Genomic DNA, 24,145 nt, shown 5'->3' on the forward strand with positions numbered 1-24,145 from the left:
GAAATGTCGACGTCAAAGAATTGATATAAAAGGGGTGACATCGTGCCCAGTCACCCCTGCACTATACATTGGATATATATATATATATATATATACTTTATTTCTTCATATTTTTTATTGTCTGTTCTCTCTTTTATTATATAAAAAACTAGCAAAGCTATCCATTCTGAGAATGTGATCTAGTGTGTTTTTTAGTGCTATATAAAATTTTTTTGGACACAACTAACTCGTATAACATTTAAGACTTAAAATACCTGTATGTATACATAAGGTGTACATATAGGGTAAATCCTCCATGATGCACAACAATTATGCATTTATTTCTCACTTTTAAGCTCTAACCGAACACTTGTAATTTTCTTAACATTTTTTGAAAAGAGGGGTTCGAGAAATAATTAAAGTTCTTTTACATATACGATGAAAAGTTTATAAAAATCAACGCGTTGGTCATTTAAAAAGCCTGCGTGGGTCAGTGTCTGGCCCGCGGGTCATAGGTTCGCCATCATTGACCTAGGTTGTCTGAAAACTTACCTCCACCACCTCCGTTCGCGCGTATTTAATCCAGGTTTTCGAACATCTCACCTGCACATCTACTTCTAGAACCGGGTTAGGTGGCCGGCCGTGACCGTCGCAGAGGAGATTGTCGCACGCCAACGATATCTCGCATATCGGTATTTCAGCAGGATCTGAGACAAGTGTCAAGTTTGAAATTTCAGGGTAACTGGAAATATTAACGCTAGAACTTGATTAACGACGAGCAAAGTAACGAGTGTAATATTCGTAGCGAAGAAATCAAAGTGCAAGAGAGAAGAAAAAGTTACACAAGCTTCTATTAACACGGCGTTTGATGACGGCGTCAACCACGCGTGACTGACGATCTTAAAATCTATAAATTTTTCAGACATGTATAAAATTTTCATGGAAGATTATAATAAAGTAGGTGGTCGTTTTAATCACTCTGATAGTTGTTTTGATAGCTGAGAGAAAGGGAGACACAAAGGGCGGCGAACCTGCCGAAATTCCACGTTGCAGTCGTAGCATTTGGATGTCGGTGTCGTGTTTGTGCCCGCTGAACGCCTCTATGCGTTGCTGCAGCGCCAGTAACTGACTTCGCATGCACTCGTAGCTGGCAAGCTGAAGAGCCTGCAACCAACTGTCTCTCTCCTCGGCCGAGTTTGCACCCAACGCTTGGAACAAACCTCCGTCGAAGACTGAAATCAATCCTTCGTTTTTCTCAACGCTGCTCTTTTACAAAGACGTTCCATTTATTGCGGACTTGTTGTTGCGTAAGTGAGTAGCTTCTCGAAGAGAAGAGACGGGCGCTTACCTATACTGAATCCATACGGGATCTGATTGCTCGGTTGCTCCATGCGAACGAAGCATTGTTCTAGTATTATCACGCCCAGAGGCTCCGACCATTGCTCTCGCGACTTGAAATAAAACAACAGGTTTCCCCGTAACCTGCACCATCTCTCCAAACTTACTATCCAACAGAAAAGAAAAGGTAACAACCCCGTATTAGTCTGTTTTCGTCTGCTCGAGAACACGTACGTTTCCCCCTTATTCCCCCCCCCCCCGATCCCCCGAGGTTATTTTCTTCTTTTCAAGGAGAAACAAACTGCTCGGAGGTAGATGCGTAGATACATACGATATATGATAGCACAGACGGAATGGAAAAGGAACAATTACAAAAGTAGCAAATGGAACTTTGAACGGACTTCTTTCATTCTCTATTGACACGTGTGCACGTTACGCGTGCAGAAAAAGTAGACAAGTGCAAAAGAAACGATGGAAAATCAGACGATCAAGCTAAGGTGCTGGCTTACTACTACTCGGTCGTTTTACCAAAGATGCAACTTCTAACCATATCGAGCGAGGCAATCATGCGAAATGTATTATAAGTATTTACATACACACGTACATACACATTACATACACTTATTTTTACAAGTATTTATAAAAGCATGCAATGTAATGTTATAATAATAATAATAGTGATAATAATAATAATAACAATATGTAAAAAGCTGTTTTAAATAAAATGAGCGCGTGACTGGTGTAATTCCTCCTAATCGGAAGATTAAGATTAAGAGAAAAACTGATGGAGAACACTGGTGAAAGAAGACGCGCACATAATGCAAGTACGTACGTAAGTACAATACCAGGTGGAGTGTCCGAATGATGAGTGTAGGAATGACGATCGAAGATGACGATCGAGGGGAAAAAAAAAAAAAAAAAAAGAAAATGCAAAATTACGAAGCGCAAAGCGTTTCTCCGATTCTATCGGTAAATACACAACGAAAAAACAAACGGGCTCCTGGCTGGACGGAAGCCGACTTAGACTCGATTCGACTGGTGAGTTAGCGCGCAACGAAAAGCGTGTTAATACTCGCGATTGGTCGAGTTAAAAGACAGTGGTGAGGGAGAAAACTTTGGATGATGAACGAAAAAAAAAAAAAAAACTCCAATATACCTTTACTTGTACTGGCGGTAACGCAACTGAAGTCTCGTAGTGTCTTATGTGTTTTTCCTTTTTGATATTTGCTGTCAGATTTTTTACCTGTACCTGGAAATTATACGTAGCTACAGGTAGCTTGATTAACGTGCTCTAATATCTGAACGCAGAGTCGGACGTGGCTTGTACATGGTATCTTTTCGTCTTTTCATTTTATAAGCTGTTTCATTCGCTTCTATCTTAAGTCTCGCAAATGAGATCGCATGCTACAAAAGTTGATATCGGTTGTATCGTTAACACTGTCATTTTTCCCTTCTCTCAATCTCTTGCATTCCTAATCGTATCTACTACAGTACGCGACGTCTCACCGTTCTCGAAAAAATAGCTTTCAAAAGAGAAAGAAATAATTTCGAACAGGCCGCTGTTGTACCGCGAACATCCTTCGATTTAATTGCGCACACGTCCGACGAGACTTTCTTCCATCGAGCGTCAGAAATTCCAAAGGCATGCTTGACTCGCAAAAATTAGTTTTCAAAGTGAAACCTAACGAGAAAAGAAAACGAATTAAACGAAAACAAATTTGACGATAGATCTACGTTGTTAAATACAAGATGCCACATACTGTATACACATGTATATAAATATATAAAACCGTTTATATATGTATATGCATATAAAAAAAAAATATATATATATATATATATATATATGTATGTAGATATGCACATGTATATTTACATACATATATGTAAATGTTCGAGTAACTACGCGAAAAATTTCTATCAAATTTCTTATCTATCGTTTAATGCAGGTATAGAATCACGGTTTCCGACTACCTTATGGCATGGCATATCTCTTAAAACTCAACAATTGGACAATAGCGTGTTGACGCGCGATATCATTTGACATCCATCTTCGTCGACGTGTACCATTCTCCTTTTTGTCGAAACTAAAATTAGCAAACGAATTGGCACACCGTCTCAAAATCGTAATTTGTTACCAATTGCTGTTGTACTTGCTGTTGCATTTGCTAACAGAGTAGAGATACACATACATACACTTTTGTTGTTACTGTGTATTATTAAAGTCACAAAACTATGTTAAATATACCTGCAACAACAGCAATAGAATGAAGCGTGTTTTTTTTTTTGCATTTGTAAGTACATATACCGAGTAATGAAATTGTAAATACGTAGAAAAGAGAGAGAGCTGGGAGAAGAGATGTTCGATTCGGGCGATTTAGTAGCTTTGACGTATGTACGAAAGGTATCGGATGCTGAGATACATTGGCTAGATTTACACGAGAGCTCGACAAATTCTTCGTACTCGGCGAGTAGAGAGAAGGAAAACGGTCGGCGAAATGAATCGCGACGTTTGACGCTCGTCGGTTCGTCGATACTTGGGAGGGGGAGGAAATCTCTGCCGGAGAAGGATAGAGAACGACGACGTCGGCGAAGATGAAGGCAGTGACGACAGCCGCGTGAATCTAGACGTGGTGAACCTTGACGAGCGTTCTTCGTCGTACGAGCGCGAGCACCGTGCGAATCTCGAACTAACTGAAACTGATACACGAGTCATGCACGAGTTGTGTGTTCCTTTTGGAAAACGGATGATGGGTTAGCTCTACATTAAACACAAGACGAAGAATTTGCGTATCACGTGAGTTTATTTTTCAAGGATCAAAAACATACAATTTAGACAAGGAGAGAAAAACATGCGCCAGTCGGAGCGGTAGAGATGTACATGTACAATTCAATCGATGAGAAATAGGCGATCAAATACGCAAATGTTATATCTCTAGTTGATTTCAAGAACTGAATCTAATCACTCACTCTCGGTTCTGCGAAAGAAGCCTTCTTGACGCTCGCGTACATACAATATACCCTCTTTCTCGAATTTCTGCGAAGGTTGCGTGGCCAGAGTTAGCAGTTCTTGCTTGTTAAACCGCATCGCGTTTAACACGCCCGTCCACGCTGACTCCGTTGTCCACGTTTTATCCGCGTTTTATCACGTACTCTTCTTTCTCGTTATCTGTCAAGAGATGAAATGATTAGCGACACGTGTGTTGCATCTCGTTCGGTGTTACGTCAGATTCGCAAAGTAAAAAAAGAAAAAAAGCGAAACGAAACGACTGTGAAATGTGGAACGCGGAAAGTGAAACGCAAAATGTGGAAAGAAACGCGGAACGTGAGACGAAATACGTAAAACGAAACGCGAAACGAACCACGGAAACAAAACACGGAATGGAACGTGAAACGAAAAGCAAGTTACTCTGATCTTTGTCCCCGATTTCGATTACGTCCATATGTACAAAAAGATCGAAGTTATCAACCTGTTTCTCTCTTTCTCTCTCTCTCTCTCCATACACACCTTGCAACCTTGCACTTTCTTTTCTCCTCTTTTCCCATGCTCCTCCCTTCCCCTCCTATCCGACCATCCCACATAACCACACTCGATGCTCTCGTTCCTCTTTTTTCTTTCTTTTTTTTAGCACTATCGTCGCGACAGCATACGTTACATACACAAGGATGTTACTCGTCGAGCAAATCGTTGATCAATTTATCGAAAAGTAAACAACGAAAAGTAAATCAATCGTTAAGAAGAATAAACAGAACGAACGATGGAATTGCGACCAGAGATCTACTGCACCGTACTGCCATCATCGAGAGAGTATCGCCTCCTCGCTCACCGTGGTTCGTCTCGTCGAATGCATTTTGTGCTTTTTTGGAACTAAAACCACTATCGGTACAGCTAATGTTAACACAAATCAAACGTCAAACATATGACCATGTATACGTCATGTATAATGTATGTACGTGCGGATGTGAAAATGAAAGGACGTGCTTGCAAGTACACGTGTGAATGCACAGAACCGGACCCGGAGGGTCAAGGGTCAAAGTTTCAGATGAAAATAATTGTCGAACTGAAAGCGAAACGAACGTGTACCGTATTTCGCATTTTCAAGCGGCCGAGGTTCATCGACTATCGAAGGAAAGAGCAAATGGCCGTGGCCGTACTGCCATACGTTCGTTTCGTTCCATCTCGGTATCCTTCGTGAAGATTGCACCATTTCCGAAGATGTCCGATTAAACACGAACAGTTCCGAGTTTCACTCGACAAAATCCCTATCCACGAGCATGTTTTTTCGATACTCGGCATTTTCAACTGCTCCAACGGAACGGATATTAATTATCAATTTAAATAAATTTTTATTTGCCCACACGGTCAAATAGTTTCTTTCCCAACTTGTTTCCTACATTTAACATAAGTATCTGTCTATGCATAGAACATGCTGACGACGACAGTTTTTTAAAGCCGGACAACACAGTAATTGATAGGCACGAATTTACAGTACGCAAAGTCGATCAATTAGACGTAAATAAATTGTGCAACGTGTTAAAGCAGCATGGAATCATTTTTATCTGCATCAAGAGCCGCCGTGGTAAATTTCTGTTTTATTCCAATTAATTCGCTGTAGTGAATAAAATCATGCCAATCCAAGTAAAGTTCGTGATATTCGTTCGCTTCTCTTGAACGAGGGATAAACAGAGTACTTACGAAACCCCTTGCCTGTCTAGCTGCATTTTGCAAAAATCTAACCACACGGTCCAGTACATTTTTAACGACTGCACGTCATAGAATAGACGTGTAACATACGAGACAGGTAGAAGATTAATATGTAACTGAACGATTGATGATTGAATCACTACCTTTGTATACTTACACATTTTCATTGCTAGAAAAAAGGCAGGGATAAAAAAACAATGAATCTTGTTTAACGTCTATTGCGTAACGATACATTATGGTTATTAATTTTATTAAAATTATTCCTTTGTAGATCAACATGTCGATATAATGCAGTACATACTTGTACTGCATTATACAGTAACTGCATTACAAAGCTAACGTCAAATAAAATTAAATTTTCCGCCTATTTATACCTATTCGTAGTTATTATTATTCTTCAGTTACATACGTTTGTTTTAATACATAATGTATTCAGGTCTGAAAGTAATTGTACAATATTTTCAACATAATTTCAACATACATATACATGTACATAAAACTACAGTTGGCAGCAATTGTACGTACCGCTTCATGGATAGTTTCACTTCGCGTCTTTTGCGCGCCAAATTTTTGAGGTAATTGAAATTGTTGGTTATTAACAAATTGCGACGTGTTATTGCATTTAAAAAAAAAAAAAGAAAAGAAAAGAGCAAGGACTGATATGAAATTATAAGTTTTTTATTTTGTGAGTAGAAAAATAAAAATAAAGTTGAAAAACGTAAGCTATGATCCAGTTATTTATCCGTACAAATTGCTACTTTATACAAGTATACGCAAAGATGATCAAATGACGAAATCTAGTTAAGTTAAGTAAATTTAAAAATGTACAAATGAAAAAGATAGACGGATGGATAATATTGCACGTGTAGTAGAAAAAGTATTGAAAAAAAAAAAAATTTAACGAAGTATTACTTTGCATGTTATTCCAGTTGAATCTGTCGGCTTACAAAAGAATCCGCATCGTTCGGGGCAATGAAACTTGTGATTTAGATTCAGCCGTATCGACGTTGATTCAAGCCTTCTCCGAGTATTTGGACGGAATTGAAAGTAAGGAAACAGATTTAGCAACCATACCGTTAATGAATATACCCAAGAGAGAGTATCGCGTGAAAACCGAAGTTGTATTTTTTTTCGACCTTCACAACATACCGTCCGACTTGCTAATATTCCGGTAAGTTTCCAGATTTTCTAACGGAAAACGTTACGGAATATACGAAGACTATGCGAGTTGCGTTGGCAAGTAAATCGTATTGCATACAGGGTGTCCCTACTCCTGTATAACTTCACCAGTGGATTCTGACGGGTGAAAATAAGAGAAAAATGTCACACAGACATATGCTCAAAGATACTTTGTTAAGGAACTGTTGGGGCCAAGAGTACGTATGTATGTTATGACATGGATATGCTGTCCGTCTAACTTTTGTGTAGCATGTAAATCTTACTCACAAGTAAAAGTGAGATCTGGTGATCTTGGACACCAAGGAATTAATCCTTCTGGACCTATCAATTTTTGTGAATAATGCTGATTTAGTTATTGCCTCACTTGTAGCGTGTAGGACAATCATCTAATTATATCTAATTAAATTTAATTTAGACAATGGCACGTCCCTTAAAATCTCTGTCTTTAATTCATTCTGCAGAAAACTCAAAAAAAAAAAAAAAAAGAACGACTTCAACTGCCAGGCTCAACAGATTAAATAAATATTGTCGATCTGTCCTCATGTTGCATCCAAGCGAAAACTATACTATACTGTTATTTCGAATTTGAAGATCTGGGCATATGTTTGTACGACATTTATTTTTTTTTTTCTTATTTTAAGTTACGATTAAAAAAGTAGGGAGACCCTGTACAGTATAGATTACAAATGATTGCACTTTGTAGGGATCAAATAGATTTGAAAGCATTGAAGGAAAATACGAAAATAAAATTGGAAACGGTGCTTGTTGATCATCATAACCTTTCGGACGAGGACATGTACTTGATGGATTCTGTAGTAAAAATAATCGATCACAGACCGCGAGACGAGCGATGGTCATGGCCTGGCGGGGAAATACATCTGGAAAGCGTAGGCAGCTGCGCGACACTGGTGGCGCGAAATTTGTTCGATAAGCATCCACATATGATAGACTCGCAGATATCGAGTCTTTTAAGAGGCAAGTTAACAAGCGAGCAAATAACTCACGCTTCGATGAAATAGTAATCGAATAGATTGTTCAAGCATCAATTTGATCAGAAAATGGTCTCGATGTAATTGTTGTAACTTTGATAGGTCCGATATTAATCGATACTTGTAATTTCGCAAAAGAGGCCAACCGTGCTACTATCGTCGACGTCGAAGTGACGAATGCTCTTGAAAAAGCCGGATCGTTAAGTCTCGACAGAGACAAAGTATTTAACGAGATCGTCGAAGCAAAGTCCGACATTAGCAGATTAACTACCGACGATCTTTTAATCAGAGATTTAAAAGTGACTAGTGGAATACCGATCGTTGGATTGCCTATGTTAGTAAAGGTATATTTTATTGCTTTTTTGTATGAATTTTAGTTTCTTCGGTTTGCTTATAATCTACATATGTATATGTGGGCGATATCACGTTTCAGGATTTCCTTAATTTGCAAGACAGTCGTCTGGAAGGTCTTGGAAACTTTGCCAAATGTAGAAACACTACGTTAGTCATCCTAATAGGATTGAAACTTGATTCGCAAAGTGTATCTCGAGATATCGCTATTTTTTCATTGGGCACCGATCGACTGAGAGAAAAGGTTCGCATAGTCATTCTATTTTTATTTCGCCTGATCCGTTAAGAGACGCGACTATACATCAATTCAAATACAATCGACAGATAACGAATGCCCTGACAGCATCTACGCAACCCTGTCTCGAGTTGAATTTCATTAGAAAAATTCACCAGGAAGATGGAGACTTTATTCTGCTTCTTTACGAGCAAAAAAATTTATGCGTCACAAGAAAACAGATTTTACCGATCGTTCGACATGTCGTTTCGTTGGAGTGTGCCAACAATAAGTAACTATTCGTGATAGAATCGTTTACAAAGTTGCATTAGTTAATTTGCAAAGGAGAAGACTTTGATTTTTCGAGTTTTCTTTAAAATAGAAACAATAAGAAATAAAACGATTCATCTTATTTTGAACTAAATTGTTTCGAAATTCATTAACACGGAAGAAGAAACTAATACGATACTCGATATTAATTTGATAAATATGAAATACCATTTTCATTGGTACAGGTAATCTGTGTGTTTTATTAATACTTATTAATAAAAAATAAACTTATAAAATCATTCTATTGTACCCTTGTACCTATTCTATTTCTTTTATTGCAGTGAGTGAGAGAATGAGAGAGAGAGAGAGAGAGAGAAAGAGAGAGAGAGAGAGAACGATCGATACGGTTACAAGTTAATAGCGATTACTTCAATTTTCTTTGTGTTAATTATGCTCTTTGCTGAGTGTAACGTATACAAAACGTATCGATATTATTGCAATGGCATCAAGATCATCACTATGATCGAAAAATACATTGGAAGGATATTCCCCTGTGTCCCCTTTCACCCCACTCTTTTCCATCTCTTCTCCTATCTCGGAGCAAGCTCACCATCACAAGCCGATACCATGGATGTTGGGCTAAAGCTTTGGACCAGCGCGGTGGAGCTTGCATCGAACTACGTTTCGCGAGAAAACGCGACGAGAGGAACGAGCTCGTTCGTTGAAAGGAATCAGAAAATCGGCCGGACGTGGGATAATTTGTTAATTGTACAGTGTACGTGGCAACGTATTTTGCAAGTTCGCGTTTCTCTCATCTGCAATTAGGACACGCGTTAACATATAGACGCATAGAGAAAGAAAGAAAGTAAGAAGAAAGAAAAAGAAAAGAGCAAATTGAAATTACGAAAGTTGGTGCATTTTTAACTCGCGACTAGTTTTTGCAACGATGATAAAATTCTGCAGGTTTTCGAAACTCTCTGTTTTCACGTATGCAGTGTACGGAACAGGTGCCAAGTGTCGACCTTAAAAGGTAAGCACCCGGCGATATTATTTCAACTTTTTGATAAATCTGTCAAATGTGAGAGATCAAAACATAAGGTATCGTGTCGCATCGATTGCAAAGAAGACGTACAAGTTCCACGTTTTACAATCGATACGATCCATTTCACACTTCGATGGGTGTGGAAAAGATTCGATAATTTTTTTTTTTTTTTATCGTCACGTTTTTTATAACTGAATCAAATGAAATTATGCATATTGTGAATATATTGCGGACATTTGTGCGTTTGTGGCAAATTTAATCGTATAAAAATGCGAACGACGAGTGAAAAGTATATATAAAATATCAAAATTATACTACTCGTTAAATCCTGTATTTACCAAACTATGAATTCACACATTTGCAATTTGCTTATGAAACTAGAATTAAGAAGGAAAGTAAAGCAAAGATTGTGTCTCATTCCGCGCTCAATCTCAATTTTTCGCGACCAATTTTTCAATTTTCTTTTCTTATTCGATATCACCCGAGCGAAAATGAGTTTGTTTACTATTTAACCGATTCAGAGAATTAAAAATCTATCATCTCGATCTCAGCTTTCTTTATCGTGCGTGAGTCGCGAGATTTAAATAATCAATCGAGATCAAATCCTTTTCATCCTCTTCGCTATCCCGCTTTGATTAACATCGGGCATGTGCAGGAATTTTATTAAAATCAGTGTACGTGCGCGTGCAAGTAAATACAGTAAGCGAAAGAAAGGTGATGAAATTTCTGTTCGAAAGAGAGAGGGAGAGAGAGAGAGAGAAAGAGAGAGAGAGACAGACGTAAAAAATCGGCTGGAACATCCTGCTTGCGTTTACGTTTTCATTTCTGGACCGAAACGATACTACGGATAAGTGGTATAGCCGTTTGTCGAAGGTGGACAAAAATCCAAGCAAACGAGGTGAATGGAGCGGACAAGCGAAACATGGACATGCTCTTCCTTCCTGCGGCACGCTCGTATTGATCGTACTCTACTTGTTGCACGCATACCCATCCAGGGCCCCGTGCGCATTCCCTAACCCTCTTTGTCTTCATTTTCCATCGGTGAATCTAATTAACGGGCAACCTGCGAATTGCCAGCTGCTGTTGCGAACTGCCAACCGTGCAAGCGGTTTACACGTACATACATACGCTATTGCCATAGCGATGCCGGTAGTTTCAATGTTTTTTTTTTTTTTTTTTCCCACTCTCAATCATCGACCATTCTTTATCGATTCTTTTCAGATCGTTTTCCTTTCCTGATCGAACATGCCTGAACTCTCGTGTATCGAATCTTGCGTGTTATCGCGCAACCCTTTCTCTCTTCTTCAATTTCGCATGTTTTTCTTTTTTCTCTTTTTTTTTCCTCCACCCATTTGCCACATTTCGACTCAACAGCATTTACAATCTGCAGCTGTACGTCGCTCTTGATAAAAATTTCGCTGTGGCTTGGAAAAAAAAGAGATATTCGATCGCTACACCCGCTACACAATATTGTAATCGATAGTTACAGCAGGTATACGATTAGACAGTCGAGCAATGCACAATTACCGTTTCAGAAAACGAAACAATGTTAGCAGAGGACTCGATCTATCATGAACAATAAAGAAGTCGAGAACGACAGAAGATCCGGATATCGAGATGCGGTGTATGCTAACGATTGTCTCACTGGGAGTGCTTCTAGCAACAATTGTTCACGGAGAAAATTCAACGAAGAACGTTTTCGGTGAGGAAGAAAAAGAGAGAGAGAAAATCTTATATTAATTATGTAATGTAATAAAATTGACACAAGGGTAACGATTCGATGATAAGAAGAATGATTTTGTTGCACGTGCGATGTTAAAGAAAATTTGAAAGAGTTTGAAAGATTGAATAAAAATACATAGGTGTACAGTCAGATAATTTAGATAATGTATACATACGTACAGATAACGCGTGTCGTTTTCCAACTTGTAGGTCAGTGCATCTTCCCGCTTGGTATGGAAGAAGGAAAAATTCCAGATGATGCAATCACTGCTTCTTCTAGCTACGAAACGAAATCGGTGGGCCCTCAAAACGCAAGGTACGTAAACGTCGGTGATAGACGATGAAATTGATTCGCCATAGAGTTACTTGTGATTTTTGTGTTACTTTAGGTTTACTTTGTTACCAACGGTCAAGTAGGTAAAACAAATAAATAGTAGGAATAAAGCAAAAGTTCTTGGTAAACTGACGTTAGAGATCATCTGTTTCAAATTAGCCATCACAAAGTTGTACCTCATACTACTTGTGCACAATGTAGAATGAATGTTTTAAGTTTTCGAAACGTGATGTTAAATCAGATAGATAGAAAATTAACTTACACCGTTTCCGCATCAAACGATTAATAAGATGAAAATTATTCGTATCGAAGATAAAGTTTGAATCTAAGTATAAAATGGTACAATATGGTTTAGTATGTATGTATATATTTATTTCAGCCTCTTTGGCCTTGAAATTGACTTTGGTTTTTACATTGCTTTCTCTTAACGTTGCACATTTCACATTGCATTTATCCTAAATTTTACATGTAATATTTTTGTATCCTATTTTGCTTTGTCCTGTACTTATATTTATCTTAACTATGCTATTCTTTCGTCTACTTAAGTATCTTAACCTAATTTTTTCATTTTATTTCATGTTTATTTTGTTGCTCTCTTCTTTCCAGACCCTCATTATCTCTTCTTTCTCTTCTCCCTGTCTCTTTATCTTTCCAGCATTCCCTTGACACCTCTTCACCCGCCTTGATCTTATTCCTTGTTTCTGTGTACATTTTTCTTGTCCTGTTCACTAAGCCTTTACCAATACCTGCCTTTTCCATAGTTTCCCATAGCTTTTCCCTGACTATTTTATCAAAGGCCGCCCTTGGGTCTATAACATGGTTTAGTATCATACTGCGTTATAGCACAGCGTTGGTAAGAACATGTTGGCAAGATAATTATTAATTAATTATCGTTTGCAGGATACGACAAGAGAAGAATGGTGGCGCTTGGTGCCCAAAAGCGCAAATCAGTAGCGCGATACGGGAATATCTGGAGATCGATCTGACCAGAAATCATCTAATAGCGTGGACCGAGACTCAAGGACGGTTTGGGAATGGCCAGGGTCAGGAGTACGCGGAGGCTTTCTTTCTCGAGTACTGGCGCGACACGAAATGGCATCAATATAAAAATTTGATGGGTGACAGAGTTCGTGTCTGTGGTTGATAAGTTGATGGAGAAGTCGTCCGCATTGTTTCGAATTTGAGCATCGTCGTCTCGCATCGAATGCACGAGCACACCCGTTTCTCCACTTATCCGTTTCCACGTGAATGAAAATCGCGTAAATAGAGTCTGTCGGCACAATTTTTATTTTCATCTCTAAAAACATGGATTTTCTCTTCCTCTTCGTGTAGCTGAACGTTTGTTAAACGTATCTGGGTTAAAATTACAACATAAATCTGAACAGTAAAAGCGGTAAAAACGTTGCTTACTTACCTTGTATTGATTAATATACCGTTGCTAAGACCGACTGTTTAAGACTGATTCTAACGTCTGTATGTTTAAATCAATGCTTTTTACGCGTGTAAAAGGCACCGCGTAGTCTTATAATTTACCGCGTAAGAGTGCCACGTAAATGAAGGGACGGGTGCACTTGTACGTGTAGGGTAGTTTCCACACTGTTCAGGCACCTGTTTAAAATGTCTAAAAAAAAAGTAAGACAGAGAGAAATTCGAAAGATACAATAAAGTTATCGTCGGTTACTCTCAAAGAAAAAAAAACACACACACACAGTCCAACGCTCTGATCGGTTCTCAAAAACAAAGCGAGACATCTTCGGTGAGATTGTCAATGCTGTCGACATAGATATTAGGTATGTACGTTTCTTTTAGGTATTACGAGGCAACAGTAATACCTACTTGGTGGAGAAGCAGAAGTTGGACTTGCCGTTTGTCGCGAGCAAAGTGCGATTTGTACCTTACAGCCAACATCCCCGGACGGTTTGCATGCGAGTCGAAATTTACGGATGCGTGTGGGAACGTGAGCAATTATATATATATATCTGTACACGTGTATTTGTCGTATAATTTATTGTAGGTACAAAAGATCGTTTATAACTCTGAAACTATTAATTTTTCCACCCATGTTTACTACAACTTTTTTTTTCTTATGTTTCGGCGAGTACTGTTTGCCCCAAAAGTTACGAACCCTTATTTCTATTCATTCTGTATACGTATGTGTATATACACATACAGTGAGCAACGAAAGCATTCGAACGGCATGATAGAAAATAATTGACTATACAAAAATTGTATAATAAATTGCAATTTATTGAAACAAATTGTTTTTATACTGTTATATATACATTTGCTAAATATATGCCAAGTTGGAGAAAAATTATACCATAGTTAAACAAATTACATAACATTTTTCACGGATAAGTACGTACAGGGCATAACAAAAGTATTCGAACGCAATTTTAATAGTCATGATAGAATGCAATATATGTGATTATATTGCATTTTAATATCTTCCTGCCTCTGATGTTTTACCACCCATCATTTTGAATTACAGTTTAACGTTTAACTTTCGGTTCCGTTTGCTCTCAAATACCATTGAAAACACACTGAAGATCTTTTATTTTACATTTAGACCTCGCGACAGTCTTGCGTTTACAATGTATAGTGTTTATAATTCAGCGTTCGAATACATTTTTGTTATGCCTTACATGCACTTACCCGTGAAAAATGCTATGTAATTTGTTTACTTATTTGTTTAATTTCTCTCCAACTTTGCATATATTTAGCAAATGTATATACAATAGTGTAGCAATCCCGGACGAGCCAATTTGTAGGAATCCTGACTTGAGACCCCAATTTGTAGGAATTTTGATAAAAGTCCCAGGCCTAACTTTCTCTACTGTTTATCCTACACCACTTGGGATATCTGCAATCGTCGGGCACTGGAGAGAAGTTCTGGGCCCGTTCCCAGAATTTGACCATCCCACAATAGTATAAAAACAATTTGTTTCAATAAATTGCAATTTATTATACAATTTTTGTATAATCAATTATTTTCTAACATGCCGTTCGAATACTTTCGTTCCTCACTGTACGTTGTACAAACATCGATCATTTTTTTCGTAGAATATGTCGCGAGTTACAGCGCGCCCAAGGGATCAAGCCCCGGTCCCGGAGGACGAAGCGTTCGAGATTCCTCGTACGACGGTACCGAGCTAGACTCCTTTCTCGTAAATGGCCTCGGTCAACTGACGGACGGGATATTGGGCGAGATTTCGGAAATTCTTACCTCCTCGGTCAACGACACGAATTGGGTAGGCTGGTCGGACCGTACGACGATCCAGATTGTTTTTCGCTTTCAAGAAGTACGAGAATTTCAGAATTGTACTGTACACGTCGCACGTATACCGCAACTACACGTCGAGGTTCGTTTCTCTCTATTTTTCTTCTTCGTTCCTTTCTTTTCACACACGCAGACATACTCAACATTCAAATTCTTTCCTTTCTTCAATTTTTAAATCGTCACATCGCCTAAATCAACTTTTTACTTTTTTAGACGTTCTCAATGATGCGCGTTTGGTTTTCCATCGACGGCGAGAACTATCGGCCGGAGATAGAAAAATCGGAATGGCCGGTCGACGTCAGTTCGGCGGCTGCCGAGACAGTTCTGATCTCGATCCCTTTGGAATCGAAAATCGGGCAATTTGTAAAAGTGGAATTCAGTCTTGCCGCGAAATGGTTGCTCCTTAGCGAAATCACCTTTTACACTGGTAAGAGCAGACTCTATTTAGACTTTAGATAATCGGCACATACGAATATACATAGAAATCAAAGGATTAACTTTTTGGCGATTAACTCCTGTTGACGCTTTCAAAATCTGCTTGCATCGTGGTACTTCCGCTGAAACGAGAGTCGCCTGTCGGCGCTCACTCCACATTGCTCGAGTCGAAATAAACACGCCTACATTTATGTTTACATAAAACAAATTTTACTATACAAAATACAGCTCAGGTAGAACATACGTATGTAAATCGAAAGGTAAAAATACCGACAACGAGCCTCCTCGTTTGACGCAAAGATATCTTCTGTCTGCATATATAAATAATACGACAATTTGGAAAAATGCAAGGCGCAAATGTGTAGAAAACATAACAGAAAAATAGAGACGCAAGAAATGTGACGTCGGATTAATTATGTTTTAAATTGTACCACACTTTACTAGATTATTAGATATATTACATTTATTACATTTGTATGATACTATCTATATCAATGATGGAGAACCTATAACCCACGCAGGCTTTTTAAATGACCCACGCATTGATTTTTATAAACTTATCATCATATATATAAAAGAATTTTAATTATTTTCCAAAAAACCTCTCTTTTCAAAAAATGTTAAGAAAATTACAAGTGTTCGGTTAGAGCTTAAAAGTGAGAAATAAAAATGCATAATTGCGTTTTATGGAGGATTTACCCTTATGTATTTTAAGTCTTAAATGTTATACGAGTTAGTTGTGTCCAAAAAATTTTATATAGCACTAAAAAACATACTAGATCCCATTCTCAGAATGGGTAACTTTGCTAGTTTTTTTAATATAATAAAAGAGAGAACAGACAATAAAAAATATGAAGAAATAAAGTATATATATCCAATGTATAGTGCAGGGGTGACTGGGCACGATGTCACCCCTTTTATATCAATTCTTTGACGTCGACATTTCTTTTTTGCATTTCTTCACTTGCAAAAGTAAAAGTTGTCAAATACAGAAAGGAAACGTAAACCTTTTAGAGGATTATAAAAGTGAGAACCAAAAGAAAAAAAAAAAGTAGTTTTTAACCATCCTCCCCTCCCCCTTTCCAAGTGACGCCACTGACTTGGTGAGCCACGAGCGAGTACTAAAAGAAATAACGAACAAAATTTTACCTACTTCTCTGAAAAGGGTTCGCCGTCAGTGACCTAGGTCGATTGGTGCGTTGCGAGGTAAATTTTGGCCCGCTGTCGTTAAGACTTGTATTTCTCTTCTTCCTTCTTCCTTTCCTATCTGTATTTGTTTGACAAAAATTGCAGCGAAGCAGCAATCCTGGTTTTCTAACGACTGTCAGCTTCCGAGCTAGCGACGGACTGACCTTGGAGACGAAAGTGAGGATAACGGCGTACGACGTCAGGGAACGCGTGAGTCAAACGGCGACACCGATCGGGAGCGCGATCGTTACGTTGAACGCGGTTCAAGATACACCCAGGTAACTTTACCTGCGATCTTCGTTACCATTCCACTGCTCGTTCCGCCTGCTCGTGTCTCTGACTAGCGGTTATTGAACGATTTTAGGCTAAGGATACCGTTGAAATCGGCAAAAACAACGACCGTCGGTTTCTTGACGATCAACGTGTGGAATTTGGAAGCGGAAGACAGGGGGAACAGTACGGAAAGCACTCCGTCGAAGGAACCCTCCTCCGCGATGAACCATCAGGTAAATACCGATTGATCGTAAGACTTTCCCCTTTCATCCCCAGACTTTCCGTTTCTGTAGTTCCTCATTTTCGTTGCCTGCATTCCGGTGTGTGTGTGTGTGTGTTGGCTTCTCCTAGGTACTGTCGCACAGACGATCGCAATCATTACCGCCTAGATTGGGAACGAAAATCAAGTTGCCGCATCAAGGACAGCTGAAGCTCCTGTTTGCCAATCCGTACATACAGACATACAGGTATAACTTTTACGATCAATTAAATTTACGCGTAATTCTTCTTTTCCTTTTCTCTATTTTTCTTTTCTTTTATTTTTTTTTTTCTTTCTTTCTTTCTTTCTTTTCTTTCTTTCTTTGTTGTCAGCGTTGCTTTTGCAGCAACCGTGCGTCGTCGTTTCAGATTTCACTCGGGCCTAGGCGGTGACATTTGCGTACACGAAATCATGGCAGAGAGCAAACTTTGTTTCCAATTTCCGCAGCATTTACTGTGAGTGTTCCTCGTTGCGTAAATCTTCCACGAGTTCGTTCAAGTCTGGTCTCTCGGCTTGAACAAAGTGGCAAATGCCAGGTCGTATTTTATCTCGTTCGTTCAGAATCGTCAGAGGTCTGATTCTTCTGTCCTTGCAGTGCAATTTGGATTCAAGAAGAGAAGGAACTGCTGCAGGAAGTGGCCGGTATGGGTGAACTGAGAGAACCCTGGCACACGAGGCAAGTCGAGTTGCTCGATCGGCATCTGCATCTTTTGCATCTTTATTCGCAAGCTAAAGAGAATTTGGCTGCGTTCAAAGGTAAGCCCACCACATGTCATCACTATGAAAATCACCAATTCACTTGTATGTCTCGTTGTGATGATGGAATAACGTCTGTAGGAAGTTATTTCAAGCGATCGTCACGTAGGAACGATAGAACGTTCGAATTTGCACCTGTTAACTTACATCTTCAGAGAATGTGGGTGCATAACGATACGTTAAACAGATGTGGATTTTACGACTTTATCACTGTCGGAGCGTTCACCGCGCATTCGCATAAGAGTAAAAACGGCGGACTCATTAGGTAACTTGTATATCTATATGATTCTATGGTCATTGATAGAACAGTGTAACGGATGAGAGAGAGAGAGAGAGAGAGAGAGAGAGGGAGAGAGAGAGAGAGAGGGAGAGAGAGACGGGTTCGATAGATGATTAGTAGTTAGATGATTATGTGAAATGGAGAGGTACGAGAAATAGTTCTGACCATTTGTTTAAACTGTCTGGCAGGTTGCTGCAAGCTTTAAAGGAATCGCCAACGCGTGGCAATCAGTTGTATCAAGGCACGTCGAAGATAACGATGGCGCACGATGCTATTCAAGCGATTAAACAACTCCGGCGAGACGTTGTCGACGCTATGCGCGCACTGATGAAACTCGCCAAAGACAAGCAAACTAGCGGCATGTTGCCAATTTGCGAGGATATGATCACAAAGACGAGAATTTTACTCAGTCTGTGGGATCCTGGCTTGGTCGAGGAGGCGTTGACTTTCCTGGAGGAGTATAAAGTGGCCAAGATTCACGAAACCTCCAACGACAATGCTCTCAACTTGGACTTTAAAACGAACCAGTCGCTCTCTCCTTTCAAACGGATCACGCAGCAGTTGAACTTTGACCTGAAAAGTCCGGACTTTGACGACTTTGTTACGCCTGACACTCCGGAATGCGTGAAAGATCTATGGACGAAGGAGAGCGAGAGGAACGGCTTCACGGCCTCGTTTCCCTCGACCTATCGCGTTAATTCCAAGACGCAAGGCCACCAAGGTGAAGATAACGGGGCCGGCGATCGAAAGGAGGAAGAAAATTTTGTTATTTTTCCAGATGTCGAAAACGACGCTACAGACTCGGTGATTGTCGAAACGCGCGCGGAAACGACCAATCGAAACGACGATAACGACAACGACAACGACAACGACAACGACAATGACAATGACAATGAAAACGACAACGACAACGACAACGACGACGACAACAACGGAAACGATTCTGTCGTAGGAAACGACACTATCGTAGCAGCTGGCACCAAGTGCGAGGATAACGAGGGACGAGAGGAGGAAGTTAAAGGCGACATCGACCCGTGCAAACGCTTCCTGGATACTCAAAAGATGTGCAACTCGCCGTCTGCCAATTATTACAAGCCCACCGACGAGCCGGAACCGTGGGATCTCACCCAACTGAACATCGAGGCGAGTGTAATGTGTTTGGTGTCGAAAGTAAAGTTTCTCTGCGGAAGGTGCAGCAGCCCGGCTGTACGGCTGCGGAATAAAAACGTCGTGGGCCGATCGCACAGCTTGAGGGGATGCATTTCGAGCAGTCGCGGCAAGACCGTCCACGTCGTGACGATTCAGCCGAAAAATGACGTTAAGAGTAACGACGAGTCGAGCAAGTTGCTCGACGCCTCGACGACCGACAGTCGTACAAATTTTAAGCAACAACCGAGCTCAAGCTCGGAAAAGATGCCAGCCTTCTCCAAAGCCAAAGAAGGTAAGTCGAACCAAGTAAGATTTTCCGTTCTCACTCCTAGTTACATGGTTGTGTATCTTTAGGTTTGAAATCATTTTCCATTTGAAAGAAAAAAAAAAAAAAAAAAAAATGAATTCAGAAAGAGAACCAAGTGAAATAGAAAATGATCGATTTGTTATTTATTATTAGTCGTTTGTTCGTTTCGTTTTTATTCCTGTTTGATGTACCGTGTTTGTTGTAAAGTATGCCAGGCTGTTGATTCGATGACAAGAGTGATTAAAAGTAATTCAGGACAAAGGAACAAGTTCACCGAAGGCTTGGATTTTGCCACGATTGTTGATTGGACGAGCGAGCTCCGACCGAGCATGAAGAAGCTACGACAAGCTATGGACGGGTTATTGAAAACCGCTCGATTGACGCATTCGGTGTTCAGGGTACAAGAAGACCCGAAAATAGCTCAACGCGCTTGCAACGTTCGATACAGACGAGACGTGTGCTTTAGTCAAGCGGTAAGCGTTTGTTTTTGTTTCGTTTCTTCTTTTTTCTCACTCTCACTCTCTCTCTCGAATACTCTTCCTTTAATTTATCGTTCTCTTGATTGCTTAATCGTTTGGTTACTTGGACCAATTACGAGAGAAAAACTTCAATTTTTGGACATCAGTGTCATTTCAAAGTTATGCTCTTTTCACATCTCTTTCACGTGTTGTTTTTTTACTAGCGACACTAAAAAGATACATAGTTGCGCGAAAAAAAAAAAAAAATACCTTGAAAATTTCGGAAAAAATGACAATTAACGACTAAAGTATTAAATATTCGTAGCAAAGAAATTGAAATGCAAGATATAAATGCAAAAAAAAGTTAGTAGTAACACAATAGAACACAAGCTTGTAGCAATGTATTTTCTTAAAAATTACTCACAGCATTTACAAATATACTGTTATAAATATAATAAAATTTCCATGGAAAATTATATTATATTCGTCATTCTGACCATCTTTCTAGTAATTCTACGGTTAAATGCTCTACTATACTACATGCTGTATACATACGTAGATACAGTATAGATAGATTATTGTAATAATCTCGAGTCGTGATTTCAGTTGACCAGCTTGGTATCGGGACTGATGGCGAAGCTTTGGTGTCAAAGACCCGACCCCATGTTTCTTTTGATTTTGACCACTCTTGGCCCCCTGGTCTCGTTCGAGGGACTTCTCAGTTATTACGGGGACGAGATCGACATGTGGGGAGACATGACCGTGGCGGTCGAGGATATGCACACTGTAACTTTCACGCTGACCAGGTGCGGGATTGAACCAAGGTTAGCACCGTCTAATGGAGTCAACACGCTTATAATTTCGAAGAGTTTATTCCTTGTTACAGTCGTGGTCTATGAAATAGAATGATTTAGACAATGTTCTTGTACAATATAGAATATAACGTAGAATGTCTTTATAATGATGTAAAAAGTCTAGGAATACTCTTAACGATAGACTGTCTAATGCTTTTAATGATATAGAATGTCTCTATAATGATTTAGAATCTCTAATGCTTTTTAATGTCTCTAAAGCATGTCCTTAGATATATATATTTGGTTATCTGCCCATATATATATCTTGCCCTTATCCACAGTAACTATTCACAGTCCACTTTTATGTGGATTGCTAGCTCATTGTCAGTGTTAGTGTACAGATTCAGTGTCGTCCGGGTTGGTCATCCCAACAAGCGTATATACAAGTGAACAGATACTCTGCAACGACAAATAGAACAGAATTGCAAGAATTGTAGTCGCTGGTGTCACTGGTTTCAGATTTGAGGGAAATTGCAACGTTCCGTTTCAACAACCACTACCAAGAGTGCTTGGTTCCCGAGCGGCGTTGACGGTCGTGTTGCCCGTGCCGGATGCAATCTATTCTCTGCTGCCGTTGGTTCCCACTTCCAGGCAAACCATCTCCTTCAACGTCACCCCAGTTTTCTTCAACGTCGGTATCAACGAAATGGCTTCACTGGCGGAGAGTCTCGGAACGACGAAACCCCAGGAGAAAAGCAATATGGACAATTTCGAAAGACTGAACGAGTATTATTTGCGATTCAAGAAACTCAACTTGCCAACAGAGACACTGTCGACGCGACGTGAGTTCTTGCTCTTCGTTTCTCCATTTAAATACATATATCGACAGTGTACAGGGTGTTACTTTTGGTCAGGAAATTTTTCTCGGAACTGGGAAAACAAGAAAAAAACAAAGTTGTAGAAACAAAGTAGTGGTTTACTGTAATACAGCAAACTGTACACAGCAGAGCACTGTGTAACAATTTCTTATATTTACAATATTTTTCACCTTTAGAAATTAAGACCTTTGATTTTTTTATATAGGATGCTCCTTTTGTTTGTTTGTCGTGTGAAAAAGACTGTCAAGACGAATTCAAACGTGTATGATCTGAAACAATTTTCTTTAGAGTTACGAACGAGAGAAATAATTAAAATTAAATTTAGGACGAGTCGCGGGTATTTTCCTATTTTTTTCCGAGAAAAATGCTGAACAATATGTAGTCTTGTGATCTTGATGTTTTTGACGATCACTCTTCTCTACTTGTCGTTTTGAATTGGAAATAGTTGGTGCGAGATCGCCGCTTGGCCAAACATTGGCGGAGCTGATGGTCAATCTGAAGGCAAGCGTTCAAGCGAAAGTAAACAAGAACGTGGAAGTGTTGCAATTGTCCTCTCAAATTTGTCGGAGAATGCGCGGCCTGAGATTTACCAGCTGTAAAAGTGCGAAGGATCGCACGGGGATGTCAGTTACGTTGGAGCAAGTGAACATCCTGAGCGCCGAGTATCACCTGGCCGAACACGAATACACGAAAGCGCTCGACTGTATGCGAAGGTTAATTTCTTCTCTTCATCCACAGTATACAGTAGACTTCAGTATAATGCGAGTGCTAGATATTGGCAAGATATTGCGACTACTATTTTCATGTGACGCGATTCCTCGTAACAGGAATTGTTCGAAAGAAAAGTTTGTCCGTGTCTATCACGAAGATGAATTCTACTTTTTCTTCTTCTTCTTCTTCTTCTTCTTCTTCTTCTTCGATTTGAAGAAGAAATGCATCATCGTCACCGACTTTTTCTTTGTTTCATAATTGTTTCGTTTTTTGACACGGTCATTTTGACACGAGTCAAGTTTCTATGAAATAAAAAAAAAAAAAAAAAGAAAGTTTTTATTACATAGCAATAATCGTTCCGTTCGATAAACGTGTCACTACTTTAGATTATTCGAGAAAAATTCTCGCACAGCGCAACATGATTCTTTACAACGCGCTTCTTTGCAACGGGAGTCTACTACTATGATATGATAGTATTGCATCATTGTTTCGACGATACGATAATGTTGTTTTTCACGTTACAGCGAAGGATGTCGACGGGAGAACACGTGGAAGAACATCGGAATTCGGAAATACGCGTTCAACAGCTTGCAAATACTGACATTTCCGAAACTGTATCGGCCACCGACAGGGACCTACGGATCGGCGCAAACCTAATCGTTTAATTCGTGACCTTGTCGCGTGTTACGCGCGGCACAGGGATCCATTCGAGTAAAAAAACGAGAAAGAGAGGTGGAGAGGAAGCGAAGTAACTCGATTATACCAGACGGAATAATTTTTTTCGTACAAATTACACGTAAATAAGTCTCGTTCTTTTGACAAAGTCGATCGAGGATTCGTAATCGAGTCGCGCTACGGAAACGAACAAATTCTTTGAGACGATCGCGTGCGCATCCGCGCTCGATTCTACGCGAGAACGAAAGAGATAGAGTGCCATTTCGTTTGATACCATCGCCTGTTAATACAGAGATCGTGAAATTTTGAAACGATGTATTTTTATTATTTCTGTACATAGAATTTCACCTTAGATTAAGAGTATAACACGCGAAATGGAATAGGAATTTTATCGAAATTCGCGTTATGTGCCAATATAACGATATAACGATATAATTTGTTGTAATTTATCAAGATCCGTTTATCCCCCGACGATGATTGGCGAGAGCGAGCGAAACACGAACAAAATGCGAGTTGTATTTGAATCGACTACACCTTCGAAGCACGAACCAATGAAGTAATGTTCGATCATTGTTGCGT

At 39.5% G+C, this 24,145-nt stretch overlaps 4 protein-coding genes across 9 annotated transcripts; 3 read left to right on the top strand and 1 right to left on the bottom strand.

Moving 5' to 3' along the window:
- Positions 1–491: 491 nt before the first annotated feature.
- Positions 492–5,525, bottom strand: LOC122536379 (pleckstrin homology domain-containing family J member 1-like). 3 transcript variants are annotated; one of them, XM_043668706.1, is made up of 5 exons: positions 4,288–4,414; positions 2,474–2,566; positions 1,328–1,483; positions 1,011–1,211; positions 492–686 (listed from the first exon to the last, which is right to left on the bottom strand). In XM_043668706.1, exons 1-5 carry the CDS (start codon positions 4,403–4,405, stop codon positions 511–513), a joined length of 744 nt encoding a protein of 247 aa, XP_043524641.1. In that variant the 5' UTR covers positions 4,406–4,414; the 3' UTR covers positions 492–510. The 3 variants fall into 3 exon arrangements, with proteins under 3 accessions (XP_043524641.1, XP_043524642.1, XP_043524643.1); XM_043668707.1 differs by lacking the exons at positions 2,474–2,566; positions 4,288–4,414 and adding an exon at positions 5,402–5,525; XM_043668708.1 differs by lacking the exon at positions 2,474–2,566 and having other exon boundaries at positions 493–686; positions 4,288–4,420.
- Positions 3,568–16,305, top strand: LOC122536378 (discoidin domain-containing receptor tyrosine kinase B-like). 3 transcript variants are annotated; one of them, XM_043668703.1, is made up of 7 exons: positions 3,568–4,114; positions 11,603–11,769; positions 12,000–12,105; positions 13,024–13,249; positions 13,933–14,080; positions 15,187–15,485; positions 15,617–16,305. In XM_043668703.1, the coding sequence occupies exons 2-7, from the start codon at positions 11,685–11,687 to the stop codon at positions 15,860–15,862; spliced, it is 1,110 nt and encodes a 369-aa protein (XP_043524638.1). In that variant the 5' UTR covers positions 3,568–4,114; positions 11,603–11,684; the 3' UTR covers positions 15,863–16,305. The 3 variants fall into 3 exon arrangements, with proteins under 3 accessions (XP_043524638.1, XP_043524639.1, XP_043524640.1); XM_043668704.1 differs by lacking the exon at positions 3,568–4,114 and adding an exon at positions 9,386–10,055; XM_043668705.1 differs by lacking the exon at positions 3,568–4,114 and adding an exon at positions 11,198–11,216.
- Positions 5,761–9,290, top strand: LOC122536377 (exopolyphosphatase PRUNE1). Of its 2 annotated transcripts, XM_043668701.1 has the most exons (6): positions 5,761–5,897; positions 6,952–7,193; positions 7,905–8,176; positions 8,293–8,534; positions 8,624–8,785; positions 8,866–9,290. In XM_043668701.1, the coding sequence occupies exons 1-6, from the start codon at positions 5,862–5,864 to the stop codon at positions 9,049–9,051; spliced, it is 1,140 nt and encodes a 379-aa protein (XP_043524636.1). In that variant the 5' UTR covers positions 5,761–5,861; the 3' UTR covers positions 9,052–9,290. The 2 variants fall into 2 exon arrangements, with proteins under 2 accessions (XP_043524636.1, XP_043524637.1); XM_043668702.1 differs by lacking the exons at positions 5,761–5,897; positions 6,952–7,193 and adding an exon at positions 7,328–7,398.
- An 817-nt stretch (positions 16,306–17,122) lies between the features above and the next one.
- On the top strand, positions 17,123–24,001 carry LOC122536375 (inositol polyphosphate-4-phosphatase type I A; the record flags this gene model as incomplete). The annotated part of the gene is made up of 12 exons (XM_043668697.1): positions 17,123–17,304; positions 17,391–17,532; positions 17,651–17,766; positions 17,927–18,013; positions 18,154–18,314; positions 18,396–18,579; positions 18,783–20,035; positions 20,258–20,523; positions 21,115–21,332; positions 21,822–22,144; positions 22,626–22,893; positions 23,416–24,001. Coding segments are annotated over 12 exons (3,333 nt in total), but the record flags the coding sequence as incomplete, so codon positions are not given.
- Positions 24,002–24,145: the final 144 nt, after the last annotated feature.

Source organism: Frieseomelitta varia, unplaced genomic scaffold (assembly GCF_011392965.1).
Source record: "Frieseomelitta varia isolate USP_RPSP 00005682 unplaced genomic scaffold, Fvar_1.2 scaffold_826, whole genome shotgun sequence".
Lineage (NCBI taxonomy): Eukaryota > Metazoa > Arthropoda > Insecta > Hymenoptera > Apidae > Frieseomelitta > Frieseomelitta varia.

Coding starts and splice junctions, on each gene's coding strand:
- LOC122536379 (XM_043668706.1), bottom strand. CDS start 4,405: ATGCGGTTTAACAAGCAAGAACTGCTAACTCTGGCCACGCAACCTTCG. Junction 1,484..2,473: donor TACCGCCAGTACAAGTAAAG/GTATATTGGAGT, acceptor TCTGTTGGATAG/TAAGTTTGGAGAGATGGTGC. Junction 687..1,010: donor GCAACGTGGAATTTCGGCAG/GTTCGCCGCCCT, acceptor CACTTGTCTCAG/ATCCTGCTGAAATACCGATA.
- LOC122536377 (XM_043668701.1), top strand. CDS start 5,862: ATGGAATCATTTTTATCTGCATCAAGAGCCGCCGTG. Junction 5,898..6,951: donor CTGCATCAAGAGCCGCCGTG/GTAAATTTCTGT, acceptor ATGTTATTCCAG/TTGAATCTGTCGGCTTACAA. Junction 8,177..8,292: donor GATATCGAGTCTTTTAAGAG/GCAAGTTAACAA, acceptor TAACTTTGATAG/GTCCGATATTAATCGATACT.
- LOC122536378 (XM_043668703.1), top strand. CDS start 11,685: ATGCGGTGTATGCTAACGATTGTCTCACTGGGAGTGCTTCTAGCAACA. Junction 11,770..11,999: donor TTCAACGAAGAACGTTTTCG/GTGAGGAAGAAA, acceptor TCCAACTTGTAG/GTCAGTGCATCTTCCCGCTT. Junction 14,081..15,186: donor TTACGGATGCGTGTGGGAAC/GTGAGCAATTAT, acceptor TTTTTTTCGTAG/AATATGTCGCGAGTTACAGC.